Source organism: Apis mellifera, linkage group LG15, assembly GCF_003254395.2.
Source record: "Apis mellifera strain DH4 linkage group LG15, Amel_HAv3.1, whole genome shotgun sequence".
In the NCBI taxonomy this organism is placed as follows: domain Eukaryota; kingdom Metazoa; phylum Arthropoda; class Insecta; order Hymenoptera; family Apidae; genus Apis; species Apis mellifera.
In genome coordinates, this window is record NC_037652.1 from 2,762,134 (window position 1) to 2,787,697 (window position 25,564).

General features: G+C 24.1%; 4 protein-coding genes across 12 annotated transcripts; 2 read left to right on the forward strand and 2 right to left on the reverse strand.

Moving 5' to 3' along the window:
• Positions 1-60: 60 nt before the first annotated feature.
• LOC552082 (vinculin) lies at positions 61-14,925 on the forward strand. Of its 4 annotated transcripts, none has more exons than XM_026445677.1 (21): positions 61-358; positions 1,488-1,595; positions 1,688-1,833; positions 1,958-2,234; positions 2,309-2,509; positions 2,580-2,820; positions 2,918-3,150; positions 3,442-3,808; positions 3,986-4,414; positions 4,516-4,607; positions 4,708-4,801; positions 5,152-5,196; positions 5,480-5,599; positions 5,797-5,868; positions 6,522-6,548; positions 6,686-6,810; positions 6,912-7,151; positions 7,230-7,320; positions 9,050-9,085; positions 10,457-10,668; positions 14,798-14,925. In XM_026445677.1, exons 1-20 carry the CDS (start codon positions 302-304, stop codon positions 10,624-10,626), a joined length of 3,171 nt encoding a protein of 1,056 aa, XP_026301462.1. In that variant the 5' UTR covers positions 61-301; the 3' UTR covers positions 10,627-10,668; positions 14,798-14,925. The 4 variants fall into 4 exon arrangements, with proteins under 4 accessions (XP_026301462.1, XP_026301463.1, XP_006560008.2 ...); XM_026445678.1 differs by lacking the exons at positions 10,457-10,668; positions 14,798-14,925 and adding exons at positions 3,289-3,309; positions 9,447-9,496; XM_006559945.3 differs by lacking the exons at positions 6,522-6,548; positions 9,050-9,085.
• On the reverse strand, positions 11,193-13,877 carry LOC411742 (transcription initiation factor TFIID subunit 8). The gene is made up of 5 exons (XM_395210.5): positions 13,603-13,877; positions 12,997-13,283; positions 12,706-12,856; positions 12,461-12,604; positions 11,193-12,363 (listed from the first exon to the last, which is right to left on the reverse strand). Exons 1-5 carry the CDS (start codon positions 13,748-13,750, stop codon positions 12,200-12,202), a joined length of 894 nt encoding a protein of 297 aa, XP_395210.2. The 5' UTR covers positions 13,751-13,877; the 3' UTR covers positions 11,193-12,199.
• LOC552155 (U6 snRNA-associated Sm-like protein LSm8) lies at positions 14,191-16,051 on the forward strand. The gene is made up of 4 exons (XM_624534.6): positions 14,191-14,447; positions 14,517-14,557; positions 14,798-14,925; positions 15,340-16,051. Exons 1-4 carry the CDS (start codon positions 14,417-14,419, stop codon positions 15,428-15,430), a joined length of 291 nt encoding a protein of 96 aa, XP_624537.1. The 5' UTR covers positions 14,191-14,416; the 3' UTR covers positions 15,431-16,051.
• Positions 16,052-16,813: 762 nt separating this feature from the next.
• Positions 16,814-25,360, reverse strand: LOC100578262 (uncharacterized). 6 transcript variants are annotated; one of them, XM_026445255.1, is made up of 9 exons: positions 25,000-25,360; positions 23,903-24,075; positions 20,902-21,274; positions 20,605-20,827; positions 20,155-20,507; positions 19,839-20,061; positions 19,459-19,775; positions 19,152-19,380; positions 16,939-19,074 (listed from the first exon to the last, which is right to left on the reverse strand). In XM_026445255.1, exons 2-9 carry the CDS (start codon positions 23,944-23,946, stop codon positions 17,147-17,149), a joined length of 3,690 nt encoding a protein of 1,229 aa, XP_026301040.1. In that variant the 5' UTR covers positions 23,947-24,075; positions 25,000-25,360; the 3' UTR covers positions 16,939-17,146.
• Positions 25,361-25,564: the final 204 nt, after the last annotated feature.

The following is a 25,564-nucleotide window of genomic DNA, read 5'->3' on the forward strand; positions in this document are numbered from 1 at the left end:
ATATAATCTAGTAACTTACAAATATCATAGTCATCTTATTTCCCTAGATTTCTATGTTGTATCCATATCATTTTCTCGGATAGTACAATCGTTTATGTGATCCATCAATTACGTATTTTCTCATTATATCTACATTAAATGAGTTGTTTCACATTGCTTCGTTAGAAAAGTTCTTCGATTCTTTAATATATTGTTAATATTTTTGCATATAATTTTTTTATCAAAATTTCAAAAAAGTTTTTTTGTATAAATATTTTTTAATAATTAATATTTTTACATTTTCTAAAGTAAAACTATTAAAATGCCGGTATTTCATACAAAAACTATAGAAAGTATTCTCGAACCTGTCGCACAGCAGGTAATTATATTTATTTTTCTATCCCTTAATTTTTAGATTTATAGAAAATTATTAATTTTATTATATTTCTAAAAATGTCACCGATTTTCTTATTTGTGAAAGAAAAGAGTAAAAAAAAAAGAATAGATATTCAAGAAAAGGAGATAATTTGATATTTAACAAATAATTTAGTTAAATAAATATATTTGTAAAATATATCAAATGTTTGTTATATTGTTTTGAAAAATATGTTTTTATACATTTAAAATTTATCAGATTAAATTATTTAACATATCTCTTAATATAAGTTTATATAAGAAACTTAAAGTGACAATTTATAATTTTAACTTAATAGTTTTAAATATTTATTATTATTATTATTATTATTATTATTATTATTATTATTATGAATAATAATAAGTATTTATTATGATATTTTTCATTTTCACAAAGTTTTGCCAAATGACTTGTCTTTCTTTATATAGAACTATGACATCATTTTACAAATATAGGACAGGAATACTAAATTCATCTTTAGTTTTAAAAGCTAAATTATATGAAATTCAATCCCAGCACATAACATTATAAGAAACCATGTCATCTGAGATTACTCAGTATTTCCAAAAATGGACATACAGAATCTTACCTATCATTAAAACATCCCACACATTATATATATGAAATTATTAATGTTTCATAAATTAAATATGTTTGAATATGTTCTAATAATGATAATGTTAATGTGAAATAAAAAAATAAAATTATATAGATATTAATATACTTTGAAAAATTATATAGAAAAAATTATATTTTATTTTAGAAATGATAATATGTAATTAATATTTTTATATTAAAATTGAAATACTCGTATATGTATGAAATATATTCATAATTATACAAAAATATTCATTTTATATATTAAATAGTTCTATATAATTAAGAAATTTTTTTTATGTCTACATATATATATTTTTTTTTAATATTTAATTTTTATAAAAAATATATAAAATAATTATGAAATATGTAAATTATAAAATATAATAATTATAAAAATATAAATTTATAATATAGATAAATTTTTTATATTTTTATATATTATAAAAATTATATGTATAAAAAATTTATTATCATTTATATTTTTATAATATAGGTTTCGAGACTTGTTATCTTACATGAAGAAGCTGAAGATGGAAATGCAATGCCTGATTTAGGAAAACCTGTACAAGCTGTTAGTATGGCAGTAGCAAATCTTGTTAAGGTAAATTATTTTGTAAAATTAAATTTATTTTATTAAAATTATTTATTTTACTTTATATTGTTCTCTATATATTAATATATATTAATATATAGGTAGGAAAAGAAACAATTAATTCTTCTGATGATGCCTTGCTTAAACAAGATATGCCTGCTGCATTACAACGTGTTGAAGGAGCTTCACGTCTTTTAGAAGAAGCATCAGCTATGTTAAAACAAGATCCTTATTCTGGTCCAGCTAGGTACAAAAAATAAAATAAAATTTATGTTATAATACTATTGTAAATGTTACAATGTTAACATATTAAATAATGATAAATAATGTTATTATAAATTAAAAAAATTAAATTTTTCTCTTTTTATTAGAAAAAAACTTATAGAAGGTTCACGTGGTATTCTTCAAGGAACTAGTTCTTTATTACTATGTTTTGATGAAAGTGAAGTACGTAAAATTATCAGAGAATGTAAAAGAGTATTAGATTATTTGGCAGTAACCGAAGTTATTGAAACAATGGAAGATTTAGTTCATTTTCTTAAAAATTTAAGTCCTTGCCTCAGTAAAGTATCAAAAGAAGTAAGTGCTCGAGAAAAAGAGTTAACTCATCAAGTGCATAGAGAAATTTTAGTACGATGCTTAGAACAGGTAATTACAAGAACATTTGATATCAACATATTATAATAATTATTATTTTAATAAGTATTATGAAATATGTAAAGGTAAAAACACTTGCACCAATTCTCATCTGCTCCATGAAAATATTTATTCATATTATCTCTCAAGGCGGTAAAGGAGCAGAAGAAGCAGCTGAAAATCGTAATTATTTATCAGGTAGAATGTCAGATGAATTAAATGAAATTATCAGGGTATTACAACTTACAACATATGATGAAGAAGAATGGGATGCTGACCAATTAACAGTAAATATAAAAATTTTTGAAATATAAAATTTAATTGTTTTATTGTTATATTTTTCTATTTTCTTTTAAGGTATTAAAAAAAGCACAAAGTGCTATAGAGTCTAGAATAAGAGCTGCTTATGATTGGTTAGATGATGGATTTGCATTGCGTGGTGGATTAGGAGAAAAGAGTCTTCGTCAAATAGTTGAACAAGCACAGCGATTAGCAGAAAGATATCTTCCGCCATCACAAGCAGAATCATTACAAAAATTAACTTCACAAATTGTCACTATGACCAATGCTCTTTGTGAATTAAGACAAAATGAGAAGGGTTTGTATAATGCACATGTATATAAATGTAAAATATATTTCATAAATATATATATTTTTTTTTTAATTTTTCATAATATATATATTTATTTTTAAAGGAAGTACACCACAAGCAGAAGCTTTAGCACGTAGTATAAAAGAAAAAACAAATGAACTTCGTAGCTCTATTGCTTCTGCCATTATTGCTGCTGATAAATCTGGAACCACACAAACTGCTCATACAGTTGCAGGTCGTTTAGAACAAGCAAATAAATGGCTTCTTAATCCTCAACATGATGATAAAGGACTTGGTCAAAGAGCAATAGCATTAATTATACATGAAGGAAAAAAGGTACATATATATATATATATATATATATATTAAATATTACAATAATATTTTTTTTGATTATGAATTAATGATAATTATAGTTACAAATTCAAAGATTTATCATTTAATTTTAATAATTTAAATGCTGCAAATGGAAAGAATCAACAACATGTAGCAAGTGTAAGTTTAGTGTATAGTTAGAATATTTGTTAAAATAATAATAATGTAATTTAATTATATCATCATTATATTCTTTATATATAAACTTTTAATTTTTTTCATATTTATTAATTTGTTTATACTCTAAATTAGGTTGCTGAGGGTTTACCAGGAATACATAAAGCAGAAATTTTACAACTCTGTGATGAAGTTGATAATCTTTCTCATCAACTTGGTGATTTATGTGCTCATGGTCAAGGAAATACTCCTCGTGCTCAAGAAATCGCTCGTCAATTATCACATAAGCTATATGAGCTGAAGAATAGAATACAACAAGCTGTTGTATCTAGAGTAGTTGAAGATTTCATTGATATAACGACACCTCTGAAACAATTTACAGATGCTGTGTTGACCCCAGAAGGTTCTTTAGGTCGAGATCAAAATTTTAATGATAAGACTCATGCTCTTCAAACATTTTCCAATAGAGCAACAAAAACAGCTAAAATGGTGGCTGCTGGTGGTATGTAAATATGTATTTATATTATATCATACATATTATATTATCTATTTATATTATATTTATTTATTATATTTTTTTTATTCACTATAATAATATAAAATATATATAAATTATTGTATTTATATTTATATCAAATTTATTATTGTTTTATTTATATAATATATATCTAAATTTTAGGAAGTGGAGGCAATAAAAAATTGGCAGAAGCATTAACTACAAGTGCTTCACAAGTTGAATCTTTAACACCACAATTAATTAATGCTGGGCGTATTCGAATGACTTATCCTGATAGTAAAGCAGCTGATGAACATTTTGAAAATTTACGACAGCAATATGCAGATACAATACAAAGAGTTCGGGCACTATGTGATGAAGCAACTGATAGTGGAGATTTCATTAGAACTTCAGAAGAACAAATGCAAAAACATTCGTTTCTATGCGAAGAAGCTATTGCAAAAAGTCATCCACAAAAAATGGTTGACAATACGGCTGCTATTGCCAGATTAGCTAACAGAGTAATACTTGTAGCAAAACAAGAAAGTGATAATAGTGAAGATACTGCATTCATTCAAAGAGTAAACCAGGCTACAGATATTCTCCAAAATAGTAAATGATATTCAATCATGTTATTTAATAATATTTACAAATTAGTTATATTTAACATATTTTAATTAAATTATTTTTAATTTTTTAAAATTTTTATTTAGGTGTTGCTCCAATGGTCCAAGATGCAAAATTAGTTGCAATTAATATTAATGATAATAATGCAGTTTCTCATTGGAGAGAAAGTAATCGTACAGTAAGTACTATAAAATATAAATCAACATACTTTTAGATTAGATTAGATAAATATTTTTTTTATTATTACTATTGTGACTAATTTATTTATTTATTTATAGCTTTTATCTAATGTTGGACAAGTTCGTAAGGCTATCGTACTTCAACCAGATGTAATATCTCCGCCAGAGGTATCGCAATTACATCTTAATGATGGTAAGCATATAAAATATCTTTATATATAATTTATTTGTTTTATAAAAATATATACCTTATTAAAATTAACTTATTTTGAATATAGGTAATTAATTTAATATATGTTCTTTGATAATTTTATTTTTATAGGACATTTGTTCATGTACTATTTATAATCTTTATTTTTTATTTGTTTATTTAATTTATTATATTGTATATTGACTTATGGCTTTGCAATAACTATTTATTATTGAAATTAATTATTCATTATTGAAATGGATAAAATTCATTTAATATATGTATGTTTTCTTAGACAAAGTTCAAATATTTCTTTTCCCATAATATAAAAATTCTTAACATATTTCTTACAGACAAACATTTGCCAAACCGTCAATATAATTACTTCATAGATAAAGGTACTATATATTTATATGAAAATAATTTATGCATGATCAATTATATTTTATTAATTAAATATTTAAAACTTCATTACATATGTAAAAATGAATAATATTAATAATCTGAAAACGTATGCAATGCTAAATTCATTTTAAATTTTAAATTTAATATTTAATAAAATAGTATCTGTGTAAAAATAGGACATCTCAGTATAATTCAACATAATTTCTCTTGTTTTATTTTTAAATTTTAATAAGAAATTTATATATAAATGTTTGTGAACATTTCTTTAAATGCTAGTTGGTGAACCTTTAAGAAATCAACCATCGCCAAGCAATTTATGTGTCATCAGCCCTAGTCTAAACACAAATAAATCTCAACATCGCTCTATCAGTCCATTACCAAAGTGGGCACGTGAAGGTATTTACTATTATTTGAAAAGAAAACAATCAAAATAAGTTTAAATAAATTTTAAATAATTATTATATAATTATTCTTTTCTCTTGTTGAAAAATATTTATTAATAAGTTGGTAAAAAATGAAAATGAATATATAAATTTTTGAAGTAAAATTATTTATTGATGTTAACACATGAAAGTAATTATTTTTTTTATCAGGAGATAACCCTGATCTCCTATATCAAGAACTGGCTTCTGACATTGAGTTAGAAAAATCAGTTCACGGCGGAGGTAATTTGAAATTGGTATTTTTAGGAATTGGAATTGCAAGTGTTCAATACTTAAAACTTTGTTTAATCATGAAAAAAAAGCATGTATATATTGAAATTGAATATATATTTTTTTTATTACAATTTTTTATAATAAAAAATAAAGATATATTTTATAATAAAAAATAAAAAAAGATGATAAAATATATATAATTATCAAAAAAATTTTATAAAATTATAAAAGGAATACGAATATTTTTGTTAAAAAAAAATAATGCATTGCATTTATTTTCATTAAATATTATAAATACATATTATTAAACATTCGGAAAATTAATTATTTTAATTAAAATTATTTTAAATAATTTATTATTTTTTAAATATTATTTTCAATTAGCAATTTTCATTTACTTTTCATTTACCCACTTCTACTGATATCATTATAATAATATATAAATTTGATTTTTATTTTTATATTAACAATTCTATTCATTATTTTTTCAGAATATATAATTAACATGAATATTTTTTATTTTTGTTTGTTAATATTGCATAATTATTATGTTTGTTTTTATCATATTTTAGTGCATGTTTTATTATAGTAATTATTGTATTGATACATAACTTAAAACTATTAATATATATTGATATTTTTAATGCTACATGGAACAATAGACTACTATTATGATTATGATAATGATGGTAATTATGAAATATGCATTGTTTCTATGAATGTTGATTTTTATTGTGTTCAGTGTTTTTTTCATTGATAATAAATTCATATTTGGCAAAAAATATAATATTTTTATAATTATTATAGACAATTTTAATTTATTCAGAAGTTGTTCCACCACGTCCTCCTTTGCCTGGTGGAGATATTCCGCCTCCACGACCTCCACCACCAGAAACGGATGATGAAGATGAAATGTTTATGCACGCACCGCAACCTAATCAACCTATAATGGTATTAATGAAATTTTATTTTTTAATTGTTTATTTTCTAAGATTAATATATAATATATAATATTATATAATATTTTTTCATCAAATTGATGATGAAAACAGATGGCTGCTCATGGTTTGCATCAAGAAGTAAGACAATGGTCAAGCAAGGATAATGAAATTATCGCTGCTGCGAAAAAAATGGCTATTTTAATGGGTAGATTATCAGGCTTAGTTAGAGGAGAAGGTGGTAATAAAAGAGATTTGATTGCATGTGCTAAGGCTATTGCAGAAGCTTCTCAAGAAGTTACTCGTCTAGCTAAGGAGTTAGCTAGAGAATGCACGGATAAACGTATTCGTACAGTATGTATATAATTTATTTATTATAATTTATATAATATTGTGTAATTAAAATTTATATCTTTTATATTTATTTTATAGAATCTTCTTCAAGTTTGTGAACGAATACCTACTATAGGAACGCAATTAAAAATATTATCAACAGTGAAAGCTACAATGTTGGGTGCACAAGGTATAGTATACATAATTATTTAATTTAATGCATAGAATATTTATATATTCGTAGGACATTTTTAGAAGATTCCAGAGATCAAAATAAACTCAAAAATTGATGTATAAAAAATTAGTTAAAACTTATTTGTTATAAATAATTGAAGTTTGCATTAGATAAAGTAAACAGAAATAGAATGAGATTATTCTGTTATATTATATTCTACATTATTATATTCTGTTCTCGTTTTATCTAATACTAAATTATTTATAACTTATAATAAATAAATTAATAAATGAGTCTTAATCAATGATTTTTACATTAACTTTTGTATTTGCTTTTGTCTCTAGAATCGATTCTCCAAAGATGTCTACATATTAATATTTTGTATATAATATTATATACAAAATGAAACAAAGTAATTAAAATTATTTATTTTGATTATTTAATAAAATTTTTTAAAAAATCTTTAAAAACATAATTTAATAAATGATTTTTTTTATTTGAATATATAAAAGATATATGAAAGTTAAATTTATTTTTTTAAAAAAAATCATATTTTTTATTACATTAATCGATTTATTATTTACATATATATATATATTATTTTACATATGCATCTACATTATATATACATTTAATTGATTCTACTAATTTTGATAATTTTCCATTAAAAAATAATTTGTTTGTATAAAAAAAATAATTTTATTTAATTTTTTTTAAATTTTGCAAAATATAAAAAAAACAAGAAAATTACAAAATAATATTCTTCTGTTCATGTTTTTCTTGTCTTTTGTATAATAAGTTTTATGAAATTCAAATTCAAATTCTTTGAATAGTTTAATATTTTTTATGAAATATTATTAGCGAAATCGTTTAATAAAAAATATGATTCTATTTAAAAAAAAATACTTGATCTTCACATATCTTCTATGCAATCAATTTCAATTATTTATATTTATATTTTTTACTAAAATTATAGAATACTTATGGAATAATTGAAATATTTCTAATTACGTGTTTTATTTTGTATATACTATATGTGAATAAAAATTCAATTATTATATAAAAAAATGTTTCTGATAAAAATTATAGAATAAAAAAATGTCATATAATATTGACATTTATTTAATGATAATTTTTAAAAGTTCTATGAACATCATTTAAATAAAATAATTTCTAAATGTAATTTCTAAATAAAACCAATATTTTTTATTATAACAAATATTTATAAATGTTTTCAAAACATTACTTATATATTATATTAATTTATATTAATTTTATTTTATTAATTTTGATATATCAATTTTGAAATCTAACTTATCTTTGGCATTAGTGTTTAAATCTATGTGTATATTTCAATAACTATATACATATTTTAAACATAAGAACTTATATCTTAAGAATGATTTATGCAAGAATATATTATGTTTATATAATGCAAATGTCACATGTCAGTTTCAAAAATAAAAAATTTAAATGTAACTTTTATAAAATCATTATTAGATCAAGTAAATATGTTTCTCTTAATATTCTATAATTTTTGAATGAAATATTTTTTGTATTACCCATATTTTTTGAAATATTTATATTTTTAAGTAATTTTCACATAAATTGCCAATTATTAAATAAATAAAATAAAAATGAAGAAATTTTATATTATAAAAAATTATAAAAAATATAATTTATATTATAAAAAATTATTAATTGATTAATGAAAATAGTTATTAATAACATTTTTTATATGTAGAAACGCTCCCTACCTGGGAAGAGTTGATGCTTTATGGTAAAAATATTAATAAATTATACTTGATGTTTTTGCCATTTTTTTTAGCGTTTCTTTTATTTACTTGTAGATAACAGATTACAGTCTTGCACTTGCAGTGCATGCATATTTTGCTTTCTTATAATGGATTAATAAAAAAGTATAATATATGAATAATAATTATTTTATTAGATAAAATTTTGAAATATTTAATAAAATAAATAAAAAAAATTATTATTAAAATATTACAATATTTAGTTTTATAAATGAAATTTTCTTTTTTTATAAATCATAAAACATGAAATTATTTTATTCAATTTTCTAACTTTTGATTTATTGATGAAACAAATGGTTTAATGTGCCTCTGCTCATCATGACATAGACGAATTGATTGGCTGCAGTAAGTTGATCAAATAAATATAAATTAGTATAGAAAATATAGTTGAAAATAAATAATATGTTGAAATTAATGTTGTGTGTATAAGAAACAATATTATATATATCCAATATATTTATATTATATGCATATACACATATAATTTGTTTTTAAAAAATTAGACTAAAATCTTTAACTTTATTATCTTGAATCTTCATTAATTTATATTATTTATCTTTTCAATATTAATATTTACATCTTATTTTAAGTTTTATGCACATATTTTATCTTTTTTGCATGATTTTTTTCTCTACACATTTCATTGTTTTTAAAATATTTTAAATTGTAATATACAGTATTATATATATAAATACACATACACACAATGTTTTATGTATTGAAAAATATTAGTATTAGAATATAGTATTCTAAAAGTATTCTAAATTAGTATTCTATCTGCACATAATTTTCTTATAAATAATAAATTCATTCATTTTCGTACATTTTTTATTTTATTTGCAAATAAAAATTTTCTTTTATAGCACGCAACATTTATATGTTAAAAGTTAAATTTTTATTAAATTGAAATTATTTATAATAGTTATCTACAAACTATTTTTATTTGAATATCATATATATTAATCATAGTATATTATATTTTATAGAATTGTAAAATAGAAATAAATATCTTTATTTTTAACTTGTTTCATAACATAGTATACCAATGTATATTTGAATTTTATCTTCATCATGGCTTCAACTGAAAATAACTTTTACAAAATATATTTGGTTTTCTCTATTTTTTTTTTTTTTTAATGAACTATTTTAACTTTTTTTAATGTAACTTTTCTATTCGTTTTTAAATTCAAATTTATTGAAACAATTATATTGAAATAATATATATTTCACTGAATCTATGGAACATGTTAAAAATTTTCTTCAATTTTGTTTTACATTAGATATTTTAAGTTTATTTAATATGTAATTTTTATTTAAAATATTTTCAAAAAATATAGGCACGGAAGAAGATCAGGAAGCAACAGATATGTTAGTTGGAAATGCTCAAAATCTTATGCAAAGCGTAAAAGAAACTGTTCGTGCAGCAGAATGTGCTAGTATAAAAATACGTACCGCATCTGGTATGAAATTACGGTGGGTGCGACGACAACCTTGGTATCAATATTAAGCAAGCAATTGCAATATAATGAAAGTGAATTATAAAAGTTAGGTAAGATTTGTTTACATTAAATTTGATTGAGTTTAAATTGATTTAAAATCTTTTTATCAAGAAATATTCAATATTTTTTTAAAATTAATTTAATTCAATATGGAATTCGTAAAAAAAAAACAAAATTTATAAAATTAGTTTATTCATAATTTAAAAAATGAATTTTCAGAAATAATTATTATATATTTTTTAATTATACATACAAAAAAATATATATATTTAAAAAATTTTTTGATTTTAACGATATTCATTTCAAATATTTGAATATTTCTTAAAAGATTCATTCATATACAATGATTATAATGTATTGATCATTTCTATATATAAGTGCTAAAATTTATAGTAAACATGCTAGTGATATTAGAAATGAATTCTTTAAGAGATATGTCTCAGTTGTTAAAAAATATAATCAAAAGATATTTTCAGATGAAATATTTTAGAGAATGCTTAATTATAACAATTTCTAAAGCCTATCTCTCTTATATAGTTTTCAACAAGTAAGTAAGAAAGTAAAATAGAGATGATAGAGCTTATGCCTTATATAAATTATGTGCTATATATTTTTATGTATTTAGTAGTAAGTATATTTTGTATGTGCATGTATGTGCACACACACGCGCGCGCGTGCGCGCGCGCATACACAATATCAATCTAAAATCAGCACAATTAATAAGAATAAAATTTTTATCTATAGATATTAAAATTATTCACTAAGATAGGATAATGTATTTTTGCAAATGAAACGAATATAATTTTAATACATATTATTACGTTAAACTACTACACACTTAACTGACGCTGTATCGAATTTATAATGCGTTAGTTATATATGGAAATCCGAATTCATTACTTAAATCAAGAATGAGTAAGAATAAAATAGAAGAACAAAATATGATAGATTCTTGTTACTTAGAGGATTCTTGAAAGTAATTTCAGAAATGGGAATAATTCGGTATTAGCTAAGCATGCTAAAACTATGTTACTTAAGCATGCATTACTCTATATGTAAAAAATCTTACATACAATATTATAACGAGGAAGACTATTTTTGTAAATTATCTACTCATTCTTTTTAGAAAATCTAATCTTATCTAATTATTTCCATATTTTTATTTTTTTTTTAAACTGGTGCTATATATGTGCAATATATATGAATGATATATAAATGATATATTAAAACATAATACAAAGTAAGCAATCAATTTAAAAACTAGATCAAATAAAACCAAACATATTTACATATGAAATCAATTTAATATATATCTAAACAAAATTTTAGATTAGATATTAGATACAGTAAATATTTATATAATTAATATTATCTAATTTATATTGAATATTTATAATATGTAACATTAATTTTGGTAATATAAAATAATTTTATATGAAATTATTTATAATAAAGATTAATTTTTATTATATAGTATGAATACAAAAATTAGTGTAATACATTTTGTATCATAAAAGCATTATATACACAATATTAATCTAAAAAAATAATAAAATTAACAAAAAAATACAATTGTTATAATCATTCAAGAGAATCCCTTTTCATTAAATGTAATCCAGGAGCTGTAACTCCTGGTATTTTATTCTTTGGTATTTTTCCTGGTCTTAAATAAGGATTATCTATAACATCTTGTTGCGTTGTAATTTCTCCATTTTGTTCAATATCTTCATTTTGTCCTTTTATACCTATAAAAAATATAAAATATCATAAAATTATTCAAAAAAAATAAATTTCTTGATATTTATTTAAGATAATTAAATTTTTTTTAAATAATAATCAGACCTTCTTCCGATTCTTCTGTTTCTTGTTCTTTTTTCTTTTTAATTGGACTTGGTTCAAATTGAAAATCTTGATCAATCTCAAATATTTGATCTTGTGGAAGCAATGCAGAAAGATAACTAGGAAATTGTGGTTTACATGATATTACTGAAAATAGGATTTATTTCTTAAAAGTATTTACAAGTATATATAAATTTATTAGTTTATATGAATCAGATTTATGATTACATGATAAGATTTCTACTTACATGGAAACATACTATTATCTTCTGTTAAAAACAGACTATGTGTTTCTCCAGTTTTTGCGATAAATCTAGTTAAAGCTCTTTCAATATCACGTTTTTGCGTTGCTGCTTTTTCTCTTATTGCTTCATATTCCGTTACTGGTTGCTTATGTGTCTGTTTGTAAATAAATTAAATAAGTTAAAACTATATAGTTCAAAATTGCATGTGATAAATATTGTTTTAATTAAAATATTGATAATTATATAAATTATAAGTTTTTAAAAAATTATATCTACTTTAATTTCTTACTTTACCGGAGTTCTAATATATGCATGTGGATCAGGAAAAGGTGGTAAATAACTTGGTATATGAGATGGATGGCTTTGTTTCACTCCAGCTTGCAAAATATTTAATTGCTTTGATTGAGTTTGTTGTTGAAGTGGTGGTAAAACTGTTCTATTAGCTCTCTTTCCATAACTTTCCAAATTATCTAATTTTATACCCATATTTATTAATGCTACTATAACGTCTGCAATAAGTGGTTCTGTTCTACCAGAAAGTTCACAATAATTTCTTGCTGATTCTCCAACTTCAACGATAACTATAAATAATTTCTGCTTGTATTATAAATTTGTTAAATAAAATTAATAAATTATATTATTTATATCAAATAAATTAATAAATTTAACAAATAAATTTTAAAAATAATTTAAGTATTTTTTTATTTTTTTTAAATATTTACATTATTGCTTTATCTAATTATGTATATAGAATATATTATTAATATAATAATAAATTAATCAAAATTTATTTTTAAAAAAATAAAAAATAAAAGATAATATTAAAAAAAATATATTATATAAAATAATAAAGTTTTTAATATTAAGAGGTTAGAAATATTTTGAAATTAATATTCTTACAAGATTGTAACATTTCTGTGAGAACTTCTAATGCCTGTTTTTCACAAGTATCATAACCACATTCTACTAAAATACTACAAACTACATGATTTAATATCTTTCTTCGTGTATTTGTTATTTGAATGTCCATAATGTTGAATACAAACATATAATAAACTTTACAATGCAAAAAATAACTGTTTAGTGCGCCATCATAGTAAATAATAGAATTTTTACAATAATCCAAAATAATATAAAATAAAATTTTAACAATAAAAATAATAAAATTTTAATAAATAAATAATAATGATAATAAAATTGAAATATATCTTTATAATGATTCTATTTAATAACAATTCATGATATTCATGAATTCCTAAATCTATCAAAATTTAACTAAACTATGTTATATTTGTGTATTTTAAGTTTTTTATTATATATTTAATATATATTAACTAATATATTAAATATATTTTAATTTATTATATTTAAAGTTATAATAATTTCGTAAAATAAAAAAAAATTGTATTTATGTTACTTTATTATAGAATTATGCTACCAATCATTTTAAATCTTAACAATAATTATTTTAATAATCTGTTGCATTTTCATTTAATATATTGATCATGTAACCGAACATCTGACACTAAATTCAAAATAAATAATTCTTAATGTAATTCTAATTTAAAACATAATCGAATAACATGTGCATTTGTAGAATGGTGAATTAATTGATACGCTTTTACTTTCACAACAAACATTAAGTATATAAATTCACATAATATTACTTGAAAATTATTTTAATGTGTAATTAATAAGTATAAAATAAAAAATTATGGCGTCAGGTTTAGAAAGCTATGTAAATCGTATCCTTTATTTTGATTTTATTATTTTTATTTTTATTATATTTTTTGACAATTCTTAACAATTCATAGATACTGTTTCTATTATTACTTCTGATGGTAGAAACTTTATTGTAAGTGAATATATTACATTATAAATATTATAAATATTATTATAAATTTGTATGCTTATATTATAATTGATAAAAAATTTATATATAAATAATTAAATTGTTATTTCAATATTTTTCTGTATATTTATGTATATATTAAATATGTATATAGCTTAATTTTTTATTATTGATTTATAATATATTTTTATATTAATTTTAGATTAAAATTATATGTAATATTTAAATAGATTATATTTTCAGGGAACATTGAAAGGTTTTGATCAAACTATTAACATAATATTAGATGAATCTCATGAACGTGTATATAGTACAACACAAGGAGTAGAACAAGTAGTATTAGGTTTACATATTATTAGAGGTGATAATGTGTAAGTAATTTAACTTAATTCATTCTAATATATTTGAAATATAAAATGCACAGTTTATATTTTTATATATCATATATAAATTTTATATATATATATATATATATATCATCAATTTTATATATATCATCAGTGATATTTAATTAAATAATTCTTTGTTATTAATATTATTTTATTTGTTTTTATTTAATAAGATTAAACAAAATAATATTAATTTTACTTTTATTCTGATATTATAATAGACAACACAAATATTGTTGAATAAAAAAATATGTAATTATTAATTTATATATAATTATTAATTTACATTTTTTACAATATATAATTGCTTCTTTTTTTAATTAAATTGCAAAAATTGTGAATGAATAAAATGGTAATAAAAAATATGAACGATTTTAATAATATCTTTTTTTTTAGAGCAATTGTAGGAGAATTGGATGACGAGATGGATGCACGTTTAGATCTATCAGCTATAAGAGCAGATCCTTTAAGTTCTATTGTACATTAATAGAAAATGATTACAATTATAATTATTATTATTTGAAAATAATAATATAACTAAACAATAATAATAATTAAATAAGAATTTGTAACAATGAATTATAGTCAAATGAAAGTACAATTTCTTACATTGGTTGTATATTGTATAAATATCATTTTTTATATCCATTTAAAATATTCTTGTTTTAAACAAAATGCAGTGGAGAAATATAACCATTGTTTACAACTATAAGGAATAATAGAATGATATTAGAATTAATAATTAAATTGTATAAAAAGATTTCATTATAAAATAGTAAATTATATTTTTTACAAATGTAACTTTCATTTATTAGTTTTATAGGAATAATAATAAAAATAAATATCAATAGATCAATATTGAATAATAACTGAACAATTTTTTAAATTTAAATATACTCTGTTTCTTAATATATTTTTCTTAAGAGGAAGTATTTCTTAATCTACGATTTAACAGAGAGATGCGTTTAATATTTAATATATGAAACGATTTGTGGTTATGGTTGCACCATATAACTGATAAATGTTATAGGGTAAAAATGTTACTAGTATTGTAAAACTTATATTATTATAAGATTCACATTTATTTAAATACATTTTTAATCTGCAATTTCCTACAAAATTTTAAATGAAAGATTTTTGATATCTATCTTTTCTAAGTAAAAAAAAAAAGTGTGTGTGTGTGTGGTGTGTGTGTGTGTGTGTGTGTGTGTGTGTGTGTGTGTGTGTGTGTGTGTGTGTGTGTGTGTGTGTGTGTGTGTGTGTGTGTGTGTGTGTGTGTGTGTGTGTGTGTGTGTGTTTAAGAATTCTTATAAATATATTTCTTTATAAAATATTGCATATTTTCGTTTTTTTTTTTTTTACATATACTATATACTATGTCATTTTATTGGTGTTTCGATTGATAATAATAAAGGCCTTAGGCCATTCAATAATTAATTAATTTATATTTTTATGATACTATTTAAACATAATTGAATAAAACTTATATATAGAAGTCAAAACTATTGTATGCATAATCACGTACATATATACATATATATATATATATATATATATATATATATATATATATATCTGTATATATTTTTATATATACTATACATGGAAGACATAAAAAGAGATGTAAATCAATCGATGTAATTAAGCAATTTTTCATTCATCACATTATATATATATATATATATATATATATATATATATATATATATATATATATATATATATAAAAGACATATATATATTAAATGTCTTTTCAAATGAATGAAAATGATCAATATATACAGATACATATCTCCACTGAAAATTTCATCTGCTATTATTCATAGTGTAATAGATAATATATTTTATATATTTTTCATGTATGTAGAATATGATTTATATTTTTTAAATAAAATATAGAATGTCACGTAATTATGAGCATTATTCATACCATTTATTGGTATGAATACTTTATATAAAGAAATGCTTGAAATTAATTCATGTACAATTTTAATATTTTTTTTAATACCTTAAATTTATATTTTGCTATTTAATCACTAGCGAGCATTTGACACCATGTACAATTGACACAATCAAAAAATCATTAATCTGGACCATCATAAATGAATGCATTATCATTAATGCATGCTGTACAAATTTAAATTACAATGAGAATTATCATCAGGTACTTTCCTAATGTACCTACACGAAATTGCTTATTGCCTTAATTATTAGTCACGATATTGGTCCTATTTCTATTTCGTCGCCTAATTCGTCCACCACGTCTATTTTGGTTCGATCCATTCCATTCAGATCCATCCATTCCGAAATTTGGATTTGGACCATTTGGATTGAATCCCATCATACCAGAATCTGGTGGTACTGGTGTAGGACCGGGACCAAAATTATTAAAATTACCACCGGAATATGTTGGTGCACCATCATATGAAGAATTAACGTCTGGTCCAAAACCTACACCGGGTGCTGGGCCTAATAATCCAGCTCCATTATTGCGTTGAACATTAAAACGAGGATCAAAATTCATTTGATTTTGAGGCACAACTGGTCCATTTATGGTTATTCCAGGAGGTATGTTAGATATTCCTGTCATACTCATTGGTGGTATATTTTGAGGACCTATAGGTGCATTTATTATAGGTCCCATAGGACCCATATTTCCAAGCATTGGATTTGGACCCATTGGCATCATACCTTGCCCTCCTTGTATACTTTGTGGTCCAGGCATACCTTGAGGAATAGATATTCCACCAGGACCAATTCCTATATTTGATATTTCTATTGGTGACTGTTGAACATTTTTCATTATGGAAGCATTTACATTTTGAGAAGATAAATTGGAAGCTTCGAGAGCTTTTCGACGTGGATCAGACCGAACTTGCGGAGGTGATTTTGGAGTATCCATTTTAATTGGAGGTGGAGACATGGGAGAATCAGCTAATTCAATTTTACCAATTCTAAAAATTTTACGTAATCGCGGATCATATTTCACCTGCGCGTCATTTTTAGTAAGTTTAAGACCTGTATAATCAGGTCTTGGTATGTCAACAATGTATACTTTATATGTCATTAAAGGATGCGAAGAAATGCTTGCATCGATTTCTGTACAAGGTACATGTGACGGTGCTGGCTTAAATGGTAAGCTTAACATTTGTCGTAAATCGACATCAGATTTAGTAGATGTATCAGTGAATCCTGCTCCAACAACTCGAAGATCTGTATCTCCGAAACCAGTTTGAAATTGTTGTCTAAAATCCATATCTTTTCTTCGAAGATCTTGATCTGTTTTAGTTCGAAGATCCGTATCCATGTTAGTATCGACAGCAGTAATACCGGAACTATATATGCTTGTTTCTAATCTAAGATGCTTAGATTCCTTTTTATTATCTATTCCACTAGGACTACTTGATTTCTGTTCATCTCTACGTTGTCTAGGATCTCGAGACATACGGGGATCTCTGGAAATAGATATAGAACTTGTTCCAGGTGAAGAATGTGGACTCAATGTTTCATTTTCTGTTTTTGACAATTGATTAGAAGTATTAAATGTAACATTTTTATGAATATTTGATTCTTCTACTGATATTCTATCTGGTGAAGATTTGACTTTTGAAGAATAGTCTTGTATATTAGTATTTTGTTGAGTAGATTTATTCGTTGTAGAACTATGCGCTTTTAATGATGATAATAATTTTGAAACCTCAGCACTAATATCAATTTTACTCAAATCTCCAAGTTTATCTACAATAGCTGCTGGTTGAGGTATAGTAGGTGCAGAAGATGTCGTTTGAAATTCTTCTTTAATCACAATATTTTGCGTTTTTTCTATAAATTCACTTTCTTCTTTTGATGAATCTTTATTAGAAAGTACTATCGTAAGATTTCCGCCTTCATCATCATCATCATCATCTTCATCATCTGAGTACCAATCTTCTAAAATTTGATCTGTATTCCTTGCAGAGCATTCATTTTCTATATTTTTAAAACTATCTTGAGCTGCTCGTTGTTGTTGTTGGATACGCATAAATAATTCCTGTGCTTTTTTTGGTAAATGAGCTGGTATTTCTTGTTCTTCTGTACATGGTGAAGAAATATCATGATGATTAATATTTTCTTCATTTATGATATTCGTTTCTGTAATAATTTAATAATTTTTCGTTTCTTTATGTATTTTTATTTTTACTTCATATAATAAATGAAATCAATCTTACCTTCGTGATCTGTACTTTTATCTTTCTGTTTATCATCATCTTCAATTGGCATTTCTATAACAAGATCTGTTTCTTCATCTTGATCACTTTCTTCATCAAATTTAGATTTAGTAAGATTTGCTACTTCATCAGCTATACTAACAACAGGTGGTGGCTTCTTTACTTTTAATAATTGTCTTAAATCTATATCTTTTAAATCTTCATGTAATGATGGATCCTTTTTCTTCGCCTAAGAGCAAAATAAAATATTTGTAGAATACTATAGAATAATTAAATATTATTTAAAAAATTTATCATTATTTGATACCTGTTCCAAAATTTCGTCCTCTTCTACATCTTTCGTAAAATCTTCCTTTGTTTTATTTAAAATTGTTTTATTTGATTCAACATTATTAGCTTCAGTATAAAAATCCATATTTGGCATAGATTGGGATATTAATGATTTTTGATGTATATGTTGAGTTGCTAAACCTAATGCAGCATTAGGAAGTTGTATACCGAATTCATTGGCTGATTGTAATAGCATGATTTGTTCATATGGAACTCTATCTTCATCTGAACCCCATCGAGTTTTCTTACCCGATGGTTTTCTTTCTCTAACATTTTTTTGTTGTGTTTGCTCTTCTATACAAAAAATTTTAATTTTAATATAAATAATATATAAAAAATAAATAAATATATTAATACCTTTTTCTTCCTTTTCATTGTTTTTTTCTGTAGTGCTAGTTGGTGCTGATATATTTAGCTCAAAAAGGCTTGGAATTTTTGAATTTGTTGTTTCTTGACCTTGTGCTAATGTTCTTGCTGTATTATTTATCATTAACATTGCTCCTTCTCTACTTAAACGTGGAAAATCTCCAAGAATTTCTTTTGGTGCTGTTTCTAAGTGTTTTAACAAAATTCCTTTCACCTAATTTATTTTAATAATAAATGAAGTATTTTATTTAATATATTAAATAAAACTAATTATAAAAAATTTAGAAAATTTTAAAATAGTAAATACCTGCTCATTTAAAGGTTGATGAGAAAATTTACAATTTTCTCCTTGATTACATTTTAAACCTGTGTGAAAAAATTTACATGGAAAATCATGATGCATATAAAGACATTTATCTCTCTTTGCACAACAGTCCATGAGATAAAATTTGCATAATTCCATTTTTCTAGGTGGTAAAGCATTATGTGAAAAAGGACAATCATCTCCTCTATGACATTTTCCTTGCATATAATAAACACATATAGCATCTGGATCTTGATTGTGATCATTATTTTGATTTCTTCGTCCATTCCTATCATTTCTCATCTGTGCACGACTCTTACTTTTTCCGCCACGTTCATTTTTACCACCTCTTCGTCCTATATAATATAAATATAACTATTATAAATTTATAATTAATATAAAAAGAAATTTAACAAAAAAAAATATTAATATATTTTCGCAAATTTCCCCCACCTCCACCTCCTCTCGAACTGCTACGTTTATTATCATTATCTCTATGTCGATTTACATTAGGCCTTTCATCATAATCTGAATTACTATCAAAATTTTCATGATCGTTTGTATGTCTGGGAGAATTATTTTCTTGCGAATCTTTTCTAATAGGTGAAGCACCCCTAACAAATAACATTTCATCCTCATCTTCATTAACATTTTCATCATCACTCACTTTTCTTCTCTGTAAAATATATATTTGTAATAAATCTATATAAAAAATTATTTGAATTAACTTTATCAATTATTATTTGAAACCTTTTGATCTTTATTACGATCTTCTTCTCTTTCATCACGTATTCTTTTCCTACTCTTATTTCTATTACTTTTACTTTTAGATTTGGAATCTTGATTTCTAGCACTATCTTCCTCTAAAGCCGCTCGAATTGCTTTTTCCACATCTCCTGCCCAATCTTCTGTTGGGCTTTTGTACTTTAAAAATCTGTCATGCTTGCTACTTCCTTGAACACTTGATTTCTTACTTTTATTAAATTTAGAATCAAAAGTTTTATTTTTTGATGCATCTGTTTTTGATGAATTTTTATTGTTATCATTATTTACTGGTGGTGGCACAGGTTCATCATCTTCATCGGATGGAATTTCCCCATCTTCCAAGTCATTATCATTGTTACTAAATATATATTAAAAATAGATTATTAGCCAAAATTGTTTGTCCTATAAATTTTGTATAATTTAAAATAGTTTTATATAATATTAATATTTTTATTATTTTTTATATATTATATTTATTTTGTTTTTTTATATGAAAATAAAATATTCAATGTCTGTAACGATGACATAAGTTTTGCTTGATATCTTCTATCATTAAAATTATTTTAAATATTTTAAAATTTCTTTTTTCTAATCATATATATAATTTTGATAAATAATTTCACACTAATAAATAATCAATAAAAAATAATCAATAAAAAATGTATTTATAATATTATTCAAAAAATGAAAAAAGATATACTACATATTTAATAATTTTTCGAAGCTACAATTTTGTACTATTTTATCCGTAAAAGTAACATTAAAAATGATTTATCTTAACATCATCATCATCACCATCACCATCATAATCATCATCATCATCATAATCATTATCATCATCATCATCATCATCATAATCATAATCATCATCATCATCATAATCATCATCATCATCATCATCATCATCATCATCATCATCATCATCATCATCATCATCATCATCATCATCATCATCATCGTCCTCATCATCATCATCATAATCATCATCATCATCATCATAATCATCATCATCATCATCATCATCATCATCATCATCATCATCATCATCATCATCATCATCATCATCATCATCATCATCATCATCATCATCATCATAATCATCATAATCATCACCATTATTATTGTCATCGTCGTCATCGTCATTGTCATCGTCATTGTCGTCGTCATCGTCATTGTCGACATCGTTGTCATCATCATCGTCCCATCATCATCATCATCATCATCATCATCGTCCTCATCATCATCATCATCATCATCATCATCATCATCATCATCATCATCATCGTCCTCATCATCATCATCATCATCATCATCATCATCATTCATAAATAATTAAAAAGAAATGCAAAATACATTTCTTTAATAGAATGAAACGAAAAAGTGCTAAATATAGCATAGCAAGATTAAGCTCATAAAAACTGTTAAAGTATTAACAGCAATTGGTCATTAAATATATCACATGTTATATGTTGAATAAAGAAACATCGAACTTTGGTCGAACAGAGTATAGCTGAAAGAAGCTTCCGCTACTAGTTGACCTGAAAACATTAGCTGCTTTGGGAGTTGACTAACGATACGTTGTAATATCGCAAGCATCGATCGATGCAACTTTGGAATATATAGTTAACGTAACATATGATTAAAAAATAAAAAAAAATCGTTTCTTCAATGGCTGCTATCTGCGATTTATTAGAAAAAGAGTATATTTTAAATACGTATAATAATTTTATGTTATTAAATTATAATATATGAAAACATTAAAGTACTATGTAGAGAAAGAAAATCCCATATTAAATTAAGCATATTCATATTTAAAATAAATATACGAATATAATGAGAAATTGAGTAATTTGCAAATTATAAATGCTAAAGGTTGTTAACTTAGCACACTAAAACGCATCATTTTCATATCACGAAGGAAAATAGTAAATTGGAATTTCCTTACCCACAAATTGTGTTCATTATTAGCATCATTATCATTATCATAATTCATTATCAATGTAATAGCATGAATATCAGAAATCGATATATAACATCACATTTTTCAGCATATCTCATAGTCATCGTTACAGCATTGCCAACAGTGCATGTAACATTTTTCGATATCGTGTCAGAATTTCTTCGCGTGTAGACCTCGTTTGTCTCGTTCATTCACGTGTATGTAAAGTATACATGTATGTAGAATACACATGTGTATGCATATTTAAAATATGTATGTACATGACGCACATCTATATGTACGCTGTGTATGAATTTAGTCTCACATGTGCTCATAAATATTTCGTATTCGAACCGGAAAATGTACTATATATACCTCTTTCTCCCTGAAGATCACGTGCATATTTTTTCCTTATATAATTTTTGATTTCCGAAATAATTTTATATCAATATTTTATTTTTAATTCTTCAATGCTCGTAAAAAAATATTATTAGATTTTAATTGTTATAGACATATAATATAGAAATATAAATATCAATATTTATATTCATGAATTATAAAATTTGAGCTTTTGTATCTATTTTAAATTTTATCTAAATCTTTTATCTAAATAATTAATTAATATCTATTAATATTCATTATACAGAATATTTTTATTTGGTAAATATAAAAAATTTAAATCTACTTTTTATTATTTTATATTTAAGTATCTCAAACAATTTTTTCATCATAAAAATGACCTTGATCTTACGAATGATGCCAAGGTATTTAATATTCAATAACGATCTTATAATACCACAGTAGATAGTTTAAGAGCAATGAAGAACCATAAAAAGAGACACGAGAGAAAAAAAGTAAGTTATGTATATCTGAACAGAGTAATGAGTTTATTTTTTCTCACAGTGGTATATGCCAATGGTATATACCAAACGAAAGCGGGGGACAGCACGGAGCTTCCGGAGAGGGGATCAACGTGTAACGTGAGTGGTACGAACAGTCATAAAATTTCGACTGTTTTGTTGGTGAATAAAAAATGTGGAGGCAAACCTTTGGATTAGAGTCTCAGCCGCGGAAACACTCTCTAATGCCATTGTTTTGTCCCGATCGATCGTGTTTTGTACCGTATGATATAGCACTGTGGCCCGACGATGATCATTCGATCGATTGACGCGACCACACTCGATGGCTCTTTGCTTGCAAAATAATCGCGTGCCTGAATTCTAGCATTTGAAATTTTGAAATACTCGTTATTGGACACTAATTAGCCCTAGAGAATATATTTCATATGTCTCTCCGTTTCTCTTTCTCTCTTGCGCGCGTGCGCGTACAACCAAATGTATCAGTTTTTATTAACGTTTTCTGTCTTTATCGGCCTTTGTTACGTCTGTCCTTTTCTCTCGAATATTCTTCTCGCCTGAACACAACAGGCTACTTTGTAAATAAAATTTCTTTTATTCTTTGCTTTATCCGGGATACTATTGCACTTTAGATTCGGTAAAGAATGGATTTCACTGTGGCTTTTCTTTCCTTGGCTATAAATTTCGTTAAATGGCGCGATCTTACCACTGCAACGTCATTTTGGCTTGACGTGGCATATGGCTGACCAATGATAAGCTTGTAGGCGTCTTAAATTCTTTTTCCCAAATGATCGTAATGTAACAAAAAAAAGTGCTAAAATAAGAACAACGCTCAGAAGGAAATACGAGTGTGTATTTTTAATCCGTAATTAGATGTAAAGAAAAAAGCGTTTTCCCCAAAATACGACTCGAAGTTTCGTAGAATATATAAAGACGTAGCTTCCACTTTGACGATTCCCGTCCCGTAATCTGATAATAGTGCTCTTTTTGATTGAATATTTATTGGGAGAGAGAGAGAGAAAGGGAGCGACGAATTGATCTCGCTTTTTGCCGATAAAAACAACTGCGAGTTAATCAGACGCGCGTCTGTTATTGACGATAGAATTTTTAAAAAAATTAAATGCACGGACTCGACGCGATTCGTGTCTCTCCTGAATGGATGACAGCGTTTACGTCTCTCGTGTACTTCCGCGTTAGATATTTATCTCAGCAAAAGAAGAACATGTGTTATGAACGAGACTAGTCGCAGGCAGGCGAAAAGTACGATGGTCGGACAGAGCGTATTACTATGTCAGCAGATCGTATAAAAATGTATCAGTTATGAGACGATGAGCGAAAACTTCAAAGATCAAACTAAACATGGCCACATCTGGAACTATTCTGAGCGGGCAGCTGCACGAAACCTTGGAAGAAGGGCGAGCGAACGGTACCGAGCTGGGAGGGAAAGCAGCGCTGATTCCTTTTCACCAATCACAAACCGTATTCAATGATCACGTGCTCTCTCTTCCATTATTTGTGTTCCCCCACTCTAATTTCCTTTTGCTTCCCCACTTTTCTTTATTGCTTGTGTTATGTGGAGCAAATTCCTAAAGTCTTCGTTGACCCTTGATTTTCTACGCACAACTTATCTGAAAGCAAACTTATAGATATATTATTCATATTAAAAACATTATGTCTTAATTTTCATATTTAATTATTATAGATTATATATTATACATTATAAACATTTTACAAATGTTTTCATTTTAAAAAAAATAAAAATATATAGAAAAATATAATTATTTAAAAAGATTATATTTTCAATTGATAGTTGATATTTATAGACTTCTTATCATATATTTATTGATCATAA